We start from the raw sequence: 20,342 nt of genomic DNA, 5'->3' as shown, positions 1-20,342 counted from the left end.
GCTGCAGACTCTCAAATGCTCCCCCTCTTGCTTTGCTCTGCCCCAAGTCCACCTGGATTCAAACCTCTCCCAAAGCAGCACCCTGACTTTTCTCCTCAGGGAACTGGGATGCTACCCCAAAAAAGATAGCTGCTGCTTTTCTGGGCCAGTGTCAGACCACAAAGAGAAAACAAAAGAAGCTCTAGTTTTTTACATAAAGTGTATTCCCAGGGCCTCTCTATTTTGGGTTCAGAGAAACTCCTTAGTTTAGGATTTGCAACCTCAAGGCATATATCAGAATCATCAGGTTTTTAACTACACATTTCACCTCCCCTGTGCCCCTAGATGACTTTCTCATTTCTCCCTCCCATGTTTGCTATCCAAGGGATGTCAGTTCTTTCAGGCAGATTGAGGCAGAACAAAGTTTGAGCGTCCTAAATGTCTGGAAAATCGAAGTCTACATCTATTATCCATTTGCAAACTTTCAGATCTCTGAGCGGGGAGGTCTAAGAAAAGACACATAAGGAAAGCTCCCTATCAATATGGGGGAGGGGAGAGGGGGACAAAGCATTCCAAGCACTTACTAATGAAACCGTGAGTTTCAGTTGTAAGCATGTGTGGATGAGGAACATCACCGTTGTGGCCACCGTGGGGGCTATGAACAGGGAGGCAGTGGTCAGGCTCTGGATGATCCCAGACTTCTCCAATAGTCTCCTTTCCTTCCTTCTGAGGTCTGAGATATTTTTTAAAAAGGGAGGGGGCACTGAAATTAACCAGTTATAAGAGCATTTTCCAAAGAGCACCGAACAACTCCCAGAGCACGAAAGAACCCCCCAAAAGATGAGAGGCTTGGCCCACCATGACATCCTGAGGCTCTGAGCAGAAAAAGAGATTTTCTGTACCTTTAATTATTTTTTCAAATGGTTTCTCCCATGCATACATTTTAATCAGCTTAATGCAGGTGAGAACTTCACTGGTCACACGGATGCGCTGGTCGCTGATCTCAGATAAATGACTGTGTATCTTAACAATCTTTTTGATCAGGAGCACCTGCAGTCAGGATGCAGCAAGAGCTTCTGTTGACAAGGGCAGGAGAGTTCAGCCCAGCCTAAGTAAGGCAACTAGGAGTTTGTCCAAAGGTAAGATCCAGATGTGGGTTAAATACCCAGATTTAATCCAGCCCCATTGGAACCATTGTGACTCTAAGTTCTAGGGTCCTGCTGAAGACTTTCCAATAGAAATGTCTCCATCTTGCCTTAGGGCACCTGCCTCACACATCCTGGGAGCCTTTCTCTCCTATGTCCCAAGCCAGGCTGTGGCTAACTAAACAGAAACATGACTCCTCGGCCTTGTGGAACCCTAAACCCGCCAACAGTTACAATCACCTTTTGATCACAATACTTGTGCTGAGGGAGGAAAACCTTTGATTTCAATCATCCAGAGGAAACATACTCCAAAAGTCACTTCTCATTTGGCCCAATTTTATTTTACCTGAGTCTTTGTCAGCAAATTTGCTTCCCTTCTCCCATTATACTATACTTGGCCAAGTGTTAAATGCTATCTGGGCTATTACATTACCACATTCTGGGAAGAAGAGAAGGAACCAGACCCTTATATGGAGGATATCTACTAAGGAAAGTCCATGAAGCAGATCTGTGAGATGGACTGTTGCCCATCCTATTCACCTCTTGTTTCTTTGGCCAATGTTGTGGCCAGAGAACAGTTTGATGCAGAAAGTAAAGCTGAAACGTAACCACAATGGAATGAACAGTCAACAGAAGTCAATATTTCCACTCACTAGTACCCCAGATTCCAGGGCTTTGGGGGTTCCAGGGACCATCCAACATCAAATGGGTGGCAAAGAAAGACGTTACCTCCACTGGCAAAATCAGGAGATAGCAAAAAGTGGCGGAGAGCACAGTAGGTCCAAGAATGAAGTAGGAGCTGAGAGTGCAAGAAATCAGCAACGAGCTGATGAGCCAGATCAGGGGACCGTAGTACACCCCTTCAAACAGGTAGTTTACGTCGCTGGTGAAGAAGCTGATGGCCTGTAAGACAGCAAGCCCGAGGGCACAGGTATCACCTCTTCAGATACCTGGAAGGGGCTACACATGCACTGGACCGGAAGGCTTGAGAGCAGGGTGCAAGAGACAAAAACACCAAGTTCACAACTCTCCTCTTACTCTCTCTGTGTGACCCTGGGCCCATTACTGTGCCACTCTGAGCCTCAGCTTCTCCACCTATGAAGCTGAAATAATTATACCCACTTTATATGGTTGTTGTGAGGATGTCAATGAAATATAAAGGATCTGCAGAAGCAGACTTTGCTTCATAAAAGTGATATTTTACTATACTCTTGCTATAACTTCTCATACCCAGATTCTCCAGAGAGTTACTTCTAGTCTTCTATCTCATTCTATTCTATTCATTCTACTACTACTACTACTACTACTACTACTACTACTACTACTATTGGCTGAATTTTTTTTTTTTTTAGGCAGGAACTAAGTCTTTTTATCCTTTTTTTTTTTCTATTTTGCTATGACTCTTCTGTCCACTTCCCTGCTCCCTAACACATATTGCCCAGTTCTGTATCACATAAAAGCTGACATTCCAAATCAATAAATATTTAAGAACCAAAATCATGAATGTCTTCTAGAATGACCTATCTGAATGCCTTAAGAAGTAATTTCCTTTTCACTTTAAATTTATGTCCTTCCAGTTCCCAGGATGTGCTCCAGGTTGAATCTTTACAAAAATGTAAAATGTATAAGGAAGCATAGCTTGGTACAGCCACTTCAGAAGGGAGTTGAACAGTATCTTTAAAAGTTAATAATTGCACAAACCCCATGACTTGGCTATTTCATTTCTCTGTTGAGAAACATTCACAAGTGCTAGAGGAAGCACGCACAAGGACTTTCACTGTAGTTGTGCTTATAGCAGCAAAACCCTGGAAACATTCTAAATGTCCATTCATGGGGAAAGTTTAACCTTCCCACCTTTTAAGCATCCACCTAAGGAGTATTAGATAATACTGGGTCCTGAGGCAAACTGTCAGAGTTCATGTCCCAGACTTGTCATATACTAGCTGTAGAACCAAGGACACATTACCCAGTCTCTCTGTGCCTCAGTTGCCATAGCAATAAAATGGGAATAATAACACAATCTACTCCATAGCACTGATGTGACAACTAATGAGACAATGCATATAAAACACTTCACTTTGCCACATTGAGAATGCTCTAAGGTGGGTGGGGTAAATGTGTAGAGGTGATCAAAAGGTAAAAATGTTTAGTTATAAATAAGTATGGTGACCAGAGTTAATATTATATTGTATATCTGAAAGTTGCTAAGATAGTAGATTTTAAAAGCTCTCTTTGTGGGGAAAAAAAAATGTAACCATGTAAGGCGATGGATGGTAACTAAACTTACGGTAATGATTATTTTGCCATGCAGATTAAATCATTACCCTATATACGTTGGACAAATACAACATTATATGTCAGTTATATCTCAGTAAAAATGGAGGGGGAGGAAATGTTATAATTATAAGTAAGCATAGTTGAGAAGGAACGAGGGAGATCTATATGTGTTAATATGGAAGGCATAGTGAAGAGGAAAGAAAAGATTCAAAACAGCACAAATAATAGCATCCTTGATGTAAAAAAATCACCCAGAAAACTGTATCATATACTCTCTATTAGTAAAACAAAGTAGCAGAACATTCTAAAAGGTAGTATCATTTATGTAAAAACACATACTTTTTTTAACTTTTTTTTAATAAAAACTTTGTGTTTTTATGTAAAAACACAAGATACAATATGCTTTCTACAGAAAACCTGCATGTGTACCTGAAAAGTCTAGAAGGACACAAGCGGAATTGATAGTGGTGGTCACCTCTAGGCATATTGGAAGTGACCGGGTCTTGGGAGTCATCTATTCCACCTTTTTTTGTTTCCAAGGTGAATGGGTGCAAGTGTTTTCTATTTTGTCTATTTTTTAATTGTTTAAATTTTATTTACATTCAATTAATTAACATATAACATATTATTAATTTCAGAGATAAAATTCAGTGATTTATCAGTTGTGTGTAACGCTCAGTCCTCATTACATCACGTGCCCTCCTCAATGCCCATCACCCAATTATCCCACCTTGCCTCCAGCAACCCTCAGTTTGTTTTCTGTAGTTAAGAGTCTCTTACAATTTGTCTCCCTCTCTGATTTTGTCTTATTATATTTTTAAAATTAATTTTAAAGTAAAACTTATGGAAGCAGCTCTCTGGGACTACTCATGTGAGTAGCTACTTTCACCCCCACTTTCAAGTAGGTCATCTTGTCTTATGTTCATGAGGATGTTTGGGGGAAATTGGCCTTGCACACAGCAAGTGCTCAGGGTAGAGGCACACAGGAAAGGAACCAGGGCAGACCTCAGTGTGGAAGTTCTACTTGGCAAGGCAGGTAAGTACACTGATTCAGAGCCTGGACCCTGCAGCCAGACTCTGCTGCTCGCCAATCCTGTGACCTTGTACATGTTTCCTATTCCTTTCTTGCCTCAGTTTCTACCTCTGTGAAGATGGAGACAAAAACTGAAACTACCAAGTAAGAGGGTTGTCAGAGGAGTGACTGTGTTAACAAGGCAAAGACCTGGGGACAATGTCTGGCTTAGTGGAAGTTAGCAATTATGATGATGACTCCTCCTAAGATAAACATGGGGAAGGGCTGCCATGGATCTTAACTCCAGTCAAATGCAGGATGACAGGGAGCGCCCAGGCTCAAGGCCTAAGAGAAGTCAGTAATACAATTTAATACTTCAGAACTGCTGTCCCCTCTCTATGTGTTTTATGTGTAGTAACTCCTATGAGACAACAATCCTATAAGGCTCGTCTTATTATTCCACAGCTTCAAAGAGACTGAACAAGTGGCCTCAGGTTACAAGACTAATAAAATGGTGAAGAATAATGGCAACGATGATAAATATCTTACATTTGCTACCAACTGGGTTTAGAGGAAGCATCCGCTTGATGGCAGTGGTTAATTTAGTAGATTTTTTTTTAATATCGTCTGTTCTGTGTAATTCAAATGTTGGCATTTTCAGGGACAGAGTGTTGAATCTGAAAGGGTTTGTGTCTTTAAAGGGGGATCGTGTTAGTAGGACAGGCAGATTTGTGTTTGGTGGGGATTGGGGGTGGATGGCAGGGTCATGAAGGAGAGGACATCCATGATGGATGAATGGGATTATAAAGGAGCAGGGGGTGGGGGCAATGTGAGCAACATTGCCAGGAGGTGGAAATGCCTGGTGTGCTTGAGGACTGAAGTTTAGCTTCGCCTGGTGGAAGGGAGGAAGCCAACATAGGGCTGAAGGAGGGGAGATGGGAGGAGGTGAGATTGGACAGTTGTTGATGCCAGATCACAAAGGGTAAAGGCTCAGAGCAGTGTTGTCTTTTCTAAGAATTCAAATGTCTGTTTCAATATAAAAGTAATTCATGCTCCTCAAGGCAACTGGTAAGCAATAGAAAAATAGGGAACATGAAATTAAATATACTAAATTCTAATACCCCCATGATTGTGGGTCATAAGTTGGAACATATTTTTCCACTCTCTGTCAACATTTGGATATTTGTGTTATGTTGTAGGAGAAGCAAGAGCAAGGAACTGATATACCAATAACAATAACCAGGCAGCTCTAAGTACTCCTCTTTGCAGGTAAGAATTAATACTCAAAGAGGTGATCTGCAGTTGCCTTTCCCTGGATTTCTCTGAGCTAGCCTATCCTTCCATACCTTCCTCCCCAGGCTGGCTGAGGGGATGCACTTCCCAAGGTGCTTCTCTGATGGTTTGTGTCTTTATGTTCATTGCTATATCCCCAGGGCCTACCACAGGGTCTGGTCCAGAATAGGCCTCAGTAACTATGTGTTGAATAAATGAATAAATTTTGTCGAAAGCCTCTGAATGCAAGCGGCATCTCCCTGGGTTAGTGTTGACCATTCTTGTGTCCCCAGAGGCAATTGTTGATGATTATCAACACTCATCCTAGGAATTGTTTCCTTTCTCTCTTAACTTCCTTTCTTCCTTCCCTTGGCCCCTAAGCCAGGGATATCTGGAGGAAGTCTAGGCAAGTATGGCCTCCGGTAAGGTGCCAGGCACTTACCTCTCCAGTGGTGATGTGTGTTAGAGACTTGAATTGTATTAGCTTCTCAAAAGCAAAGGAGAAAACAGCGGAACGAAACCTGACACCTGTGCGCTGGTTTAAGACCCAGCAGGAGCACAGACTCAGTGACTTCAGGCACTCTGTGAAAAAGAGGGCAAAGCAGAGTCCCACCCCATAGGCAATATTCCCTGACCGCTCTTCAGAATATTCCAGGATCTTTGGTATAAACAGCATCTAGAAGGAAACAGGAGTTTGGATTATTCAGTGCTCCAGTTTTCTTCTGGAGAGACTTTCATCTGTCCCCTTGCATGCAGTTTAGGCTGGATGGTCAAAGTGCCCTACACTCTACTGGCTAACTGGTGAGCATGTGACCCCAGCTGGGATAATGAGACTTACTCTCTGAAATCAGAATCTTAGGCTGACAGGGTGCCTGGGTGGCTCAGTCAGTTAAGCATCTGCCTTTGGATCAGGTCATGATCCCAGGGTCTTGGGATCCAGCCCCATGTCAGACACTGTACTCAGCCAAAAGTCTGTTTCTCCCTCTCCCTCTGCCCCTCCCCCTTCTCATGTGTTTTCTCTCTCTGTCGCAAAGAGAAAGAAAGAAGGAAAGGAAGGAAGGAAGGAAGGAAGGAAGGAAGGAAGGAAGGAAGGAAGGAAGAAAGAAAGAAGAAAGAAAGAAAGAAAGAAAGAAAGAAAGAAAGAAAGAAAGAAAGAAAGAAAGAAAGAGGAGAGAAAGGGAGAAATTAACCCCCCCCCCCCCAAAAAAAAGGAACCTTAGGCTGAGGACTTAGAAGATGGGAAATAAAGTTGATTCATCTCAATCATGGTACATGGAAGCCACTAGTTTCTGCCTTCTACACTCCCATAGCTGTCCAGCCATTTCTCAAAGCAGCGGGCTTGTACTGAGCCAGGCTATGTTCTAAGTGCTTTATATATCTATCTCATTTAAGTTCACACTGAGAGGTAGGTAATGTTATGCGATCCATTTTGAACATGAGGGTTTCCAGGAGGTCCATCATAAAGAGTGTGATGGGGTTCCCTGAAGAAACTAAGGCACAGAGATGCTAAACAAATTGCCCAAAGTCATCCAGAAGTTAAGGGCCACGGCTTGAACCGAAGCAATGGCTGCAGAACTCACACTCTTAACTACTACTAGCTCTACTACCTCCAAATGTTGTCTTCTTCTGTGTAGCAACTGAGACAAGTAATTCCCAACTCCAGGTATGGACTTGAACGTACTAATCTCTAAAGCCTGGAGCCCCCCAAACCTCACGAAGCCAGCCACTTACTGGCCCTAGCACACTCATGACAGAGAAGAGGCAACCCAGAAATATATCAAAAAGAGCTCTTGTTCTTTGAAATCTCATCATCACTCGAAGCACTGAAGCTTTTTCAATCCCGTGCCTTGAGACTTCTTCTTCCCAAAGGAGGCAGAGCCTTCAAAAGAGGAAAATTGAGCCAAGTGAAATCTCTTTGCATAGAGCATTTCAAGTAAATCCCAGATATATCATTTCATTTACAAATGCTTCCGTATGTATCTCTTTCAGATAAGGCCTTTTAAAAAACTACAGTGACATACAACGGTTATCAATTAATTGCTACTAATTATTAATAACTAGTAATCATATATTAATATAATATAACACATTAATTATATATTAATAAAATTCCTTGATGGTAATTAATACCTGGTCTGTATTCAAATTTCTCTAATTATGTCAAAAACATGTTTTTATAATCAGTTGGCCAAACTCAAAATCCAAACGAGGTCCATATATTGCATTTCAGTGATGAATCTGATAGGCTTCTTGCATCTCTTTTTAACCTGTAACAGCTTCTCTTTCTCTGCATTTTCTGCTGTTTGTTTGTTGAAGAAACTGGGTCATTTATTCCATAGAATTCCCCATATTCTGGATTTGACTGATTGCATCCTAGTGGTGTTGTCTAACACAACCTTTTGTGCCTTATATTTTCTATTAAACTCCTAGCTAGATCTAGAGGTGTAATGAAATTCAGAATTCAGATCACTGGCAAAAATATTTAATAGGTGATATAGCATACTTCCTTTGCAATGTGTGGTGTTCCTCTATTAGTAATGTTCAGGGTGTCAGTGGGTTAAGATGTATTAGCCTGACTCATTCACTGCCATTCATTCATCATCATTGATGACCATTAATCCACTTCCATTAGGGCTGGTAAAACAGTGATTTCTAATTCTAGCACTCCTTCTGTACTTAACAGTTTGAATTTTTCTATAAAAATATAATTTTCAGGGCACCTGGTAGCTCAGTCAGTTAAGCATCTGACTCCTGATCTCAGCTCAGGTCTTGATCCCAGGGTTGTGAATTCAAGCCCTGTGCTAGGCTCCACGCTAGGTTAGGCTCAATGCCTACTTTTATTTTTTTATTTTTATTTTTAAAGATTTTATTTATTTACTCATGATAGACATAGAGAGAGAGGCAGAGACACAGGCAGAGGGAGAAGCAGGCCCCATGCAGGGAGCCCAACGCGAGACCCGATTCTGGGACTCCAGGATCGCGCCCTGGGCTGAAGGCAGGCGCTAAACTGCTGAGCCACCCAGGGTTCCCCTCAATGCCTACTTTTAAAAAATAAATAAAAAAGATAACTTTCCCTCATCAACTATCTTGTTACCCTGAATAATGTCACCCTTGCTTTTATACACAAATTAAGATTCATAAAACCTAAAACTCTGACCTCCAAAAAGTTCCTACATTTATTTCAAAGTCCCCAAAGGGTGCCCCCAATGTTGGATCACTTAATTAAAAGTGTCCCCTTATTTTGCCAATTTGAGCTAAAGATGCCTAGGCTGTTCATGTTATATCCGCAAAACAGGGACACTGAAAACATTTCTTTGGGGAAAAAATTGAAAAAAGCATCAAAGAAGTTATCATGACAGCAATTAAGAATTTTGTCAACTCTCTTATCCTTTTTTATTTTATATTATGTTTGATGCAGGAGCAGGTAACTGAAAATTATCATTGTGGCACTTCTGGCTTCCAGGGCCTTAATCTGGCTCTGGATGCTTCCTGCACATCCATGATCCAATCTGTCAGCTGCAATCACCATGTTGGCATCTACCCTTTTACTTCCTGGCTCCTGCTCCACAATGTTTGGTTCCACTGTCTGGAAAGCAATTACCACTGTCCATGATGAGAACACCAAGGACTAAACCAAGGGACTCCAGGACTCCCTGAAGCTTCCACTCCTTATGGAGCAGGAGCATGGCGGGCCATTGTTTGTGCCCAGGGCCAAAGAGCAGCTCTGCTTGTGCATGTTCTCAAACGGCTCTGTCAGCTTCTGGTTCTCATCTTCTGCCGCCAAGTCTCTCATGGCAGCCAGTTCTAGCCCTTTCTGCTCTCTACTCCTGCAGCCGTGGACACTCATGCCCAGCCTAAAGTCAGAAAGGAACAAACACCACGAGAATTTTCCTGTCCTACATTCCCTAACCTGCCATCAAAACCCCAGACTGCCTCTTCCTTCTTGAGTTATAAAATAACTGCCCCATCCCATACTCATCAGTGTGGGCCAGATAACTTGTGGGGATGGAGGAGGGGGTGGTCTGGGCCTTAGGTCAATAAAGCAGAAATGTCCCCATGACACCTGTATGTGTTAGAGGATTGTATTGCTTATGGGTAATATTACTCAGGCAAACTATGGGGCCACCTCTCTTTGTTCCAGCTCTATCTCCACATATGACCCAATACACAGAGACAAAAAGCTCTAGGGTTGCTTCAACTTTGACTAAGTAAGTTCATGTGTCCTGTAGCCTACCCTCAGCTCTCCTAGCAACCATATCCATTTCTGGCCATGATTACCAGATTCAAAAGACTTGCCTTCACACTTTGCCTCCTCTGTTCATTAGCTATATAACTCTGGGAACTACATTTTACTTCTCTCAGTCCTCAGTCTCTTCATGTGTAAAGCAGGGGAAAAGCATGTGCCCTATTTCCTTGTGATGGTCAAAGGAGGCGACGGATGGGGAAATGCTCTGTGACTATAGACCAAAATGAAAACTATGGAGAATTATGATAGTCATACTGAAGATGATGGTGCTGATAATGGTGATTCTGCCGCTGGGCTGATGACAGTGGTAGTGAGGAGGACGGCTGGCAGCTTGTCAACAAATCATCCAGGAAGTAACAGCAGTTTTTCTGAAGAGCTAGGGAAGATGTACCCCAGAGCTCTGCTTGCTCAATGGGGAACACAGAGAAAGAAGCCTTCTAAAGGGGTGAACACACAGATCATTGTTGTTTTTTTTTTTTTTTTCAAAAAACATCCGAATGTGGTGTGACGGTAAAAGTATTGGTAGACAGACATACTGAGTTATAGAATAAAAATGGCAGAATTGGGACGACTGGTTAGCTCAGTGGTTGAACATCAGCCTTTGGCTCAGGTCGTGATCCCAGGGTCCTGGATCTAGTCTCACATGGGGCTCCCCACAGGGAACCTGCTTCTCCCTCTGCCTGTGTCTCTGCCTCTCTCTGTGTGACTCTCATGAATAAATAAATACAATCTTTTTAAAAATGGCAGAATCAGTGCACTCTAATAGACATAAATCAGGAAACCCTGTACTCACAATGGCCAGAGAAGAACAACCAAACACCTAACTGGTGCCTATTATGCACCAGGCATTTTCCCATGTGCTTTAAACTGAATTTATCCTCTCCTTTGATTCTTAAAACAATCCTGTGAAAGACCATAAGATCAATTTTATGATCCATTATTTTATACATAAGGACACAGGGTCTCTGTAAGGGTAAAGTGATTTGTCTGACATCATAGCTGCTAGGCAGTGAGATTCTGATCAATATCTGGCAGAGGTAGGTGCTCCCTGAAAACATTTTTTTTCCTTTTACTGAATAATTCTGAGAAACCTGAGTCAAAATTGAACCAGTTTCTGTTTTCTCAGTGTCCTAAGTCCACTAATTTGCTTTGTAAACAAATCTGAGACCTGGCAATAGTATGCCGCATTTCACAAACTTCCTTAACCAATGAATGCTCTTTTCGGGAAAGATCTTATGGGACTACCATTTTCTGGAAGACTTTTGGAAAATGCCATTCTCTACCTGGCATCTCATGAAGTGGCTAAAGGTAGGAACACGAATATAAGACATTTGAAATCACTCATTCATTTTACCCCCATTTAATCCTTGTGAGGAAACTTAATCACACAACTAGTTAGTGATGACTTAGGTAAATCTGATTAAAGACATGAATTCTTGCTCCAGACAAAAGTCTCTAGCCTAATATATAAAATATGTGTGCCATTTCGGGATGTTCATGAACTACCGTGAGGCTTCTTGGTACCAAAGAAGAGCCAATACTCTTTGTCTAAAGACGGGCGCTGCATCTCTGGTCACCTATCCTGCAAGACATGGCCTTTAACCAATCTGGTGGCTTACTCGATATGACTTTACCTTTTAGCATTTTTGTCTGAGGCATCATGTACTGACAGCTGGGGGATGGTGTTCTCATTCAAGCGTCTCCGTACACCCTGGATCATGAAGGGGGTGAGCCATGACATCGTGAGGTAGGAGAACAGGCCAGCATCATCCATGGGCTGTGGGGCAGGAAACCTAGCAGAGAAGTCACAGGTCATGTAGTTGTCATCATTTTTTTTTTAAGATTTTGTTTATTTATTTGAGAGGGAGAGAGAGCATGTAAGAAAGAAAGCACAAGTGGGCGTAGGGAAAGAGGGAGAGAGAGAAGCAGACGCCCCACTGAGCACACAGCCCAAGGATGTGGGGCTTAATCCCAGGACACCAGGATCATGACCTGGGCTGAAGGCAGATGTTTCACTGACTGAGCCACCCAGGTGCCCCTGTATATATTTTTGTATTATATGTATATATGCATTTATGTTTTTATATATACAAATTTATATCTGTACATATGGATACATTGATATCAAATTATTAATAGTGATTGACAAAGGGATTAGAATTGGTAAAGGTACAGGAAAAGAGATTCTCACTGTTTCATTTTTTCTATATTTTGCTTATGTAATTTTTACAAAAACAGTAAGAATGGAATTAAAAGGAAATAAGGATGATAAGATCATATCCCTGGAAATGATTCACAAACATGAAATGATAACTGGATGAAGATGTTGGCATTGTGTATAATATCTACTTTTTTTTCAAAGTTGCCTTTAATGCTATCTGTTTCAATCTGAAGAAAATTCAGTTAAAAAGGAGACTCGGGGAGAAAGATGAGAAGATAAAAATGCCAAACGCACAGCATGTTTTTGTTTTGTTTTAGACAATGGGCTCTTCTTCATTCATACCCCTTCCCCGCCCCACTGCCTGCACACTGCCCCCGCAGCTGTGCATTTTGGACAGGGCTGGAGAGAGAGGGAACTGAAGGAAGGGTGGGGATCTGTACCAGGTATTGCCAGATATGTGAAACCATGAGTCATTGCAGAGAAAGGGCAAGAATCTTTGAGCAGGTACCGCTACGCTGAAGGCTGGACAGAAGCAGAATGTTTCTCTAGATGAGGCTGCCTAGGAACACTAAGTACCCAGGTTCTTATTCTCTATGGAGATGAGGACAATCTAGTGGGAACAATGTGATGGGAGCTCAAGTTTTTTTAAAAATAGGAAAACAACTGCAGGCCATTGATAGATAAAATCTTAGCAAACATGTGAGAGAAAAGAGAGGATTGTAAATAGAAAACAGAGTCCTGGAGCTCCTGGGTGGCTCAGTGGTTGAGCGTCTGCCTTTGGCTCTGGCTGTGATCCCAGGGTTCAGGATCTAGTCACACATCGGGCTCCCCAATGCTTCTCCCTCTGCCTATGTCTCTGCTTCTCTTTCTTTGTGTTTCTTATGAATAAATAAATAACATCTTTAAAACAAAACAAAACAAAAAACAATGGAGTCCTGGTGACAAAACACTAAAGAATCAGCCTAGAAGAATATTAAGGTCTTGTCCATACACAATGAATAAATGAATATGTACATGATTCTGTGCAGGACCCTGAGAGCAAGGTTTTATAAGTCAGACATTTGGGGATGGTTATTTTCAGCTATGTATACTGGAAAAGGATACATTGAATTTCCTTAAAGTTTAAGGGTCACACCATTGGGCAATTGACCCTTTCAACAGCTCCCCATTTCTCTTAGAATAAAGACTAACATACTTAATGTGCCCTGTGGAGACTTGTGGCCCTCTGCAGTCCTGTCTCATGCCACGCCCATTATCACACATGACTTCAGTGACACTGGCCTCTGCCATTCCTGAACATGTCATGTTGTGTTCTTCCCACCTCAAGGCCGGGTCTTTGCACATGCTATTCCCTCTGCCCAGGTCATTCTTCCTTTACTTTGGCCTAGTAAAGTCTTGTTTATCCTCCAGGGCCCAGCTTACATACCAAGAACCTACCAGTTGTCGCTGTTTCACTGTCTCTTTGCACCCCCACACTTTTTCATAATACATCTTCAAGCTGCTTGTAACCGTGTTTGTTTAGGAGTTTACTTGCTTATTGTCTTTCTCCCCAGTGTGCGGTCTATGATGAGCAAGGATCACATCTGTCTTGCTTACCACTGTTCCCCTGAGGTCTATCTAGCACAGTGCCTGGCATATGTAGGTGCTCAATGAACCCTTGTTGGATGGATGGATGAATGAAGGAAGGAATGAATGAACAAGGGAGTGAATGAGCTGACTCTGCCTCCCTGATGTCCTTGGGCTGCTCTGGAGGTATGTGACTGTAGTGGGTGACATGACTGTGTGGAGACATGTGGATACATCTTTGAGAGGGATCTAGGTGTTCAGGACTGAGGAACATTGCCTTAATGGGTGCTGCCCCTCAGCTCCCCATCAGAACTCACTTTGGCTTGGGACGGAAGGGAATCATGGTTCTCCAGGCAGCATTGTATCTCTCCCAAGGGAGGACTGTCGCTGGTGCTTCAGGCTTCTTCACCTGCCGGCTCCACGAGCCATCTCCTACAGTGTAAGTATTCTTGGGAAAGAAAAAATGAAAGAGCATCAGTTTCCCGACCTCATAAACACTATCTTGGAGGGTTAGACCAGCCACCCAAGGACAATGGATCTTCCCACATCAAGCTTTATATATCCTGATTTCCTAGAGTCAGACAGAAAAAGACAAGCACTGTATGATCTCACTTATATGTGGAACCTAAACACAATGACAACAGTAACGAAGTACTCAGGGAACAGATTGGTGGTTGCCAGATGTGGGGGTGGGGAGTGGGTGAAATGGGCAAAGGAGGTCAAAAGTACAGACTTCCAGTTATGAAATAAGTGTCATTGGGCTGTAATTAATGCACAGCATGGCAACTATAGTTAATAACACTGTGTTGTAGGCTTGAAAACTGCTAAGGGTTTATTTTAAAATTTCCCATCACAAGAAAAAGACTTATAACTATAAGAGGTGATGGATCGGGATCCCTGGGTGGCGCAGTGGTTTGGCGCCTGCCTTTGGCCCAGGGCGTGATCCTGGAGACCCGGGATCGAGTCCCACGTCGGGCTCCCGGTGCATGGAGCCTGCTTCTCCCTCTGCCTATGTCTCTGCCTCTCTCTCTCTCTCTCTCTCTCTCTCTCTCTCTGTGACTATCATAAATAAATAAAAATTTAAAAAAAAAAGAGGTGATGGATGTTATGTTGTAGTAACTCTTTCACACTTTACACAAATATTGAATCGTTATGTGGTACACCTGAAACTAACATGTTTTATGTCAATTATATCTCAATTAGAAAATAAGCAAAAGAAAGGCTGCGGGGTAGGGAATAAGCAATGGGCCAAGAGTCAGAACAACTGGGGTCCAGCCTCGGTTCTGCCTATGTTCACTGGGTGACTCTGGGCAGGCCACTCCACCTCTCCAGGTTCTTATCTTTGATACACACTGTAGACAAGAGTAAAGGGAGCTACAGTTAGTCACCCACAGAATGAAAGACCAAGTCACCCTCTGAAGGTAAACCTACTAAAAAGAAATCAATAAGTAAGAAAGTAACCCCCAAACATTACATGCAACCCTTTTAGTAAAGCGGGAAACAACTAAAATTTTTTAAAATATTATCTCCAGAACTTCATATAGAATAAATAATACTACCTTAAAAGCATAGTGAGGGATTGATAAGAAAAGATTCAGGAAAGTGGTTACTTCAGGTAGGGAAGTTGGGGAGTGAATTGAGGGGAGGGCCAATAGCAAGGTTCAAGTTGTTAAGTTGGTGATGGGTTTAGAGGTGCTTATTGTACTATTATAAGTAAATACATAGATAAATAGGTAATAGATAATTGATAGATGATAGATAGACTGACTGTGAAGACGTGTCACGACCAGGGCATATGATGCATCTAATTGTGGAAGGCCGGGATCCATTAAAAGAAATCAAGGTTGAATAATATGACACAAAATTTTCTGATCTAATTTGTGACCATTGAGAATACCTTGTCAATTCAGCTTCCTGGTATTTTGATGCAAAGGTGACCAACTTACGTAGCTAAGCCCCGAAACCATGTCATTGCTCATGTCCATGCCGAGATTCACGAGACCACCAGAAGATCTGGGGACCCAGTGCACCCTCTTCTTGGTCATTTTCAGCTGTCTTGCCAATCCTCCGTTTCCAAGAATCAGAGAATCTGAAAAGGCAGCAGTTTAGAGCAGCTTAGATTCAACCCTGAGCAGTCAGGAGAGAGGGATATTCTCCTGCAGGGAGTGTGCTGGGGTCATACAGAAGGGTAGGCCATGTCTAGGCTCCTGCTCTTCCCTCTACTTGGAATGGGCTTGGCTCCCCCTTTCTAAATATTTACTCAGGCCTCTGATCAAGTTCACTTGGGGAAAACATCTCTAATCACCCAATGTCATCCCTATAACTTGGGCTAGGCCTGCTCATGAAATCATGCTTCTTCTCTCATCCCAGTTTGTAATTATATATTCATGTGAATCATTATTTGTTTAGAGTTCATTTCCTGCTCTAAATAGAGAGCCTCACAAGGACAAGGACATGTCTGTTTTGCTCACTATTGAATTGTTGGAGCTGGGGACAGTCCTAGGAGGATAGGAGGTGCTCAATAAATAAATGATAAATGAATGGATAAATACATGAAAGAAATTCAGTTTTGCCATTCTCTTAGTTTTCACAGACTCAGAGAGTAGAGCTGGACACAATTTAGGAAATTTAAAGAACCCAAGGTATTTTAAAAATATATTAAAATGCTTTTCATTTTTGCCTCTTTGAATGTGACTCACGCCCAGAGCATCTGTGTCCCTGAGTCGGGAAAGGGGACAGTAATTAGGGATATTTCTGAAGGAATGGAAAAAGAGTGTACAACAGGACCAGCACCATGGAGTATGACCTGTGCCTCCCAGAGCCTTGAATGCAGAAAGGCCCTGGCTTGATTGAGAGCCTGCTATCACCATCTTGAAATTATTAATAATTTTGAACAAGGAGCCCACATTTTCATTTTGCACCGGGCTCCGCAAATTATGTAGTCAGTCCTGGTGTTCAGATACGGCTCTTGATGTTCAAATATTGGATTGAGCTTCAAGCAAATAAACTTGCAGACGAACCAGTCTTGGGAGAAGATTCTCCAGATGACTTCATCCCATTCCTTTCCATCCCACTTCCTTTCAGCAAATCACAATCACAAGTGGTGGACTCCGTTTCTGGAATTCTGGTATAGAGAATGCAAGCCAGGGCATCAGGCTGCAAGCCTTACCAGCCACAAGATGGTCGAAGTGAAAGCGAAATAAGTCAGAGAAAGACAAATACTATATGATTTCACTCATATGTGGAATTTAAGAAACAAAACAGATCAACTGGGAAGGGAAGGCAAAATAAAATAAAATGAAAACAGAAGGAGGCAAATGGTAAGAGACTCTTAATTCTAGGAAACAAACAGGGTCGCTGGGAGGGGGGAAGGGAGGGGTTAACTGGGTGATGGGCATTAAGGAGGGCACTTGATGTGATGAGCACTGGGTGTTACATGCAACTGATGAGTCATGGAATTCTACCTCTGAAATTAATTATACAGTATACGTTAATTAAATTGAATTTGAATAAAAATTTTTCTTAAAAAAAAAGTGAATCTTTCAGGGATGCAGAAAAGAAGAAAGAGAGAGAATGTCACATACTATTTGTTTAAGACCCTGGGAAGAAACCAGGTTGTTGGCTGCCAGGAACTAGTCTAGGACAGACACAATAGAGTAAAACTGGCATGACTCAATAGAAGTCCCTAGGGCTAGGACCATAGCGTACTGCAGTACAGTTTATTCACTACACAAAGGTTCCCAGCAGAGGTAATGGCAGGGGCAGAAAGTGGAGGCCAACAAATTCTAGGTTACAAATTGTGTGTACCTGGCAAGCGGTTCCATCTCCTGTGTGCTGGCAGATGTCTAACTAACCTACTAATGCATTTGGTGACTGAGTGTAGTTCCAACATGAAGGCTGCTTGACATTTTGCTTTACTTTAATAAATAAGAGGAAAATGAGACATCAAAGATGTATGTTAGTTGGATCTTCACTCATTTGTTAATGACCTCAATAGTTTGCAAATACTGAAACAATACTTCCTCATTCCCTTGTGCTCTTCACAATGTAAGGGCTTCAGGCACCACATGCTTATAGATTTAACCTGCATTATTAGCATTTCCTGAATTTATTTCTTCTGCCTAGACAATCAACAAAATAATAATTTAAAAAAGCCCCAGCTAATAAGCCTTTTTATGTCTTAAAAGATTTTATTCATTTATTCATGAGAGACACAGAGAGAGAGAGAGGCAGAGACATAGGCAGAGGGAGAAGCAGGCTCCATGCAGGGAGCCCGATGTGGGACTCGATCCCAGAACCCCAGGATCACCCCCTGAGCTGAAGGCAGATGCTTAACCACTGAGCCACTCAGGCGTGTCTTATAAGTCTTTTACATTTTTTTTCTTTTTTTTCTTTGCGGTGTAAATATTCCCACCATGGCTGATTTTAAGCTACCAACATGACCACTGAATATGCAGTTGGGAAGAGAGACATAGTGCTACATCATTCTGTAGTAGTTCCACCATACAGATGCAATAGATATAAGTAGTTTCAAAACGTAAATAATTGTAACATGCAGTAAAATAATTAAAGTGATATATTTTGAAGATTACCTTCGTCTTTGATATATTTAATGGCAAGCTTATATAATTTAATTTTAATAATGTTTGTGTTGAACAACTGGGCTCTCAGAATTCTTGAAACATGACAGTTCATTCTCCTGAACCAGTAGAAACAGGCTCCAGCCGACCAATGCAGATCCACCTGGAAACAGTGTCTTCCAAATCCTTCTCCCACCAGGGACATCTTTTTCCAATTCACCCCTACGTTAATGCTGGCTGGGTCTGTGGGTTAGATTTCCTGGCTCCCTTGATGCAGAGGGGAACAAGAAATAGCTCAAAACTCTGCTGAGGGGGCTTAGTGGACTAACCACACTGCAAATAAATGAGAACCATGGAAAGGTCTTGAGAGCAGAGTATGGGGCCTGCAGAGGCCTGGAACACCACCAGGCCACAGGCAAGCAGAAACGCATTAGGTGAAGGCCTATACCAGACCCTCCAAGGACAGCAGCGCTGGCAGTGACCAGGCACACAAAAGACATCGTTTGGAAAAGCTAAGGAGTAGAGGACACTGTCCCCGGGACCTTGACTCTTCCTCTGCCCCTGGCAGCTCTGAGACTGATCCTTTACTGAGGGTAACTTAAAGGAATGATTTAGATGACTGGATTTTTTTTTTTAAAGATTTTATCTATTTATTCATGAGAGACACAGAGAGAGAGGCAGAGATGTCGGCAGAGGGAGAAGCAGGCTTCCTGTGGGGATCCCAATGTGGGACTCGATCCCAGGACCCCGGGATCGCAACTGGAGCCAAAAGCAGACACTCAACCACTGAGCCACACAGGCATCCCCTAGATGACTGGATTATACAGAGTTTTAAATGATTATACAAGAACATTTATCTTCTCTTCGTTAACCAGCAGATAGAGGAGGACAACCATGTTCTTAGACACCAAATAAAGAAGTCAGATGATCTCTTGCCTTTCAGCTTGGGCTGATTTGCCAACCTAATTTATTTTGACACCCCTTGCAGAGAGATGCAGTGAGGGTTTCAAAGGTGTGACCCTTGTTTATATGCCATTCGTCCAAGACACTAACAACAGGGAAAAGCAAACCAAATGGAAATTAAGAAAATGCAAAAATGCATAATGGATATATGTTTTCAGAACACGAATGGCACATCTCAAGATAACTGGAATCCAGCCACACATCAGCACAGGCCACCTTCCAAACAATGAGGCCCACTTCTGCTTCCTTGACTGGCCAGGGGAATTCCCTCCTTGAGAAGTCCCCTGGCCTCCTAACTTCCTCTTGGGAAGAATCAGAGTGGAAGTTTATTCACTCTGATTAGTGGCAAGACCATCACTGCGGTCAGGTTGAGGACCAGGATATGACGGGAATAAAACAGAGGAAAGAGATGCTTCCAGCTGTGTTCTCCCCACCCCTGGGGGTGGAAAAAGTCTTGATTATAAACTTGTTTTAGATATAGGCTATTTGCATATGACCAAACAGTCTAGGAACAGGAGCCAGAGGGGCGTGGGTGTGCACTGCAGCAAGGTAACCTGCGGCAAGGGCTGTCTGGGGGTGCTGACTTACTTCCTTATTGTGCTTACTCCTTATCCAGCAGGATGTAGTGTCTCAGGCCAGAAGGTGTACCAGAGGGTAAGAAGAGTACTCAGGGCAAGGGGCAGAGACACCTGCAAGCCAGGCCCTGAAGAGGTTTAGGTGATTAGACCTTACTTCTGTACCTCTCCCTTCCAGTCGATTCACACCCTGTGCTATTCAACTTTCCCAGCTCAGAGGTCCATTTCCTTCTGCTAGTTTCAATAGTCTTTGGAGGCCATCACTGGCATCTTCCTGATGGCTGAATTCCCACATCCCAATGCCAGGCCTTCTCTGTTTCAGGAACTGGGAAGCTCCTTCCCATCTTGATCTTTGTGCTAGTCCTAAGCTCTGCCAAAAACATTTTCCTGCCAGCTCCTCATGGAGCTAGTCCGTTCTCACCCTTCGGGTCTCATCTCCTGGGAGTAACCTTCCCAGACTTCCCTACTGAACATTGCACTCCTCTTTCTATCACCTTCTATGTAGTTTCCTGTTTTATTTTCTTTATTTACCACTTTCTCAAATGGCCATTTCTTTCTTTCTTGGC

General features: G+C 42.6%; 1 protein-coding gene across 3 annotated transcripts in view; it reads right to left on the bottom strand.

Moving 5' to 3' along the window:
* ABCC11 (ATP binding cassette subfamily C member 11) overlaps positions 1-20,342 on the bottom strand; it is a 70,393-nt gene that overhangs the window by 43,128 nt on the left and 6,923 nt on the right. The window contains exons 2-9 of one of the 3 annotated variants that reach the window (XM_038531102.1): positions 15,605-15,747; positions 13,976-14,106; positions 11,566-11,724; positions 7,417-7,564; positions 6,128-6,361; positions 1,854-2,027; positions 882-1,029; positions 564-712 (exon numbers count right to left, since the gene is read on the bottom strand). In XM_038531102.1, the coding sequence (XP_038387030.1) occupies positions 564-712; positions 882-1,029; positions 1,854-2,027; positions 6,128-6,361; positions 7,417-7,564; positions 11,566-11,724; positions 13,976-14,106; positions 15,605-15,703 (1,242 nt within the window). In that variant the 5' untranslated portion in view covers positions 15,704-15,747. The remainder of the gene's footprint in view (positions 1-563; positions 713-881; positions 1,030-1,853; positions 2,028-6,127; positions 6,362-7,416; positions 7,565-11,565; positions 11,725-13,975; positions 14,107-15,604; positions 15,748-20,342) is intronic. The other 2 variants (XM_038531103.1, XM_038531104.1) reach the window with 2 other exon arrangements.

The sequence above is a fragment of the Canis lupus genome, chromosome 2, assembly GCF_011100685.1.
Source record: "Canis lupus familiaris isolate Mischka breed German Shepherd chromosome 2, alternate assembly UU_Cfam_GSD_1.0, whole genome shotgun sequence".
Taxonomy (NCBI): Eukaryota; Metazoa; Chordata; class Mammalia; order Carnivora; family Canidae; genus Canis; species Canis lupus.
Note: the sequence above shows the minus strand (reverse complement) of the source record. Positions and strands in the feature narration are given on the sequence as shown.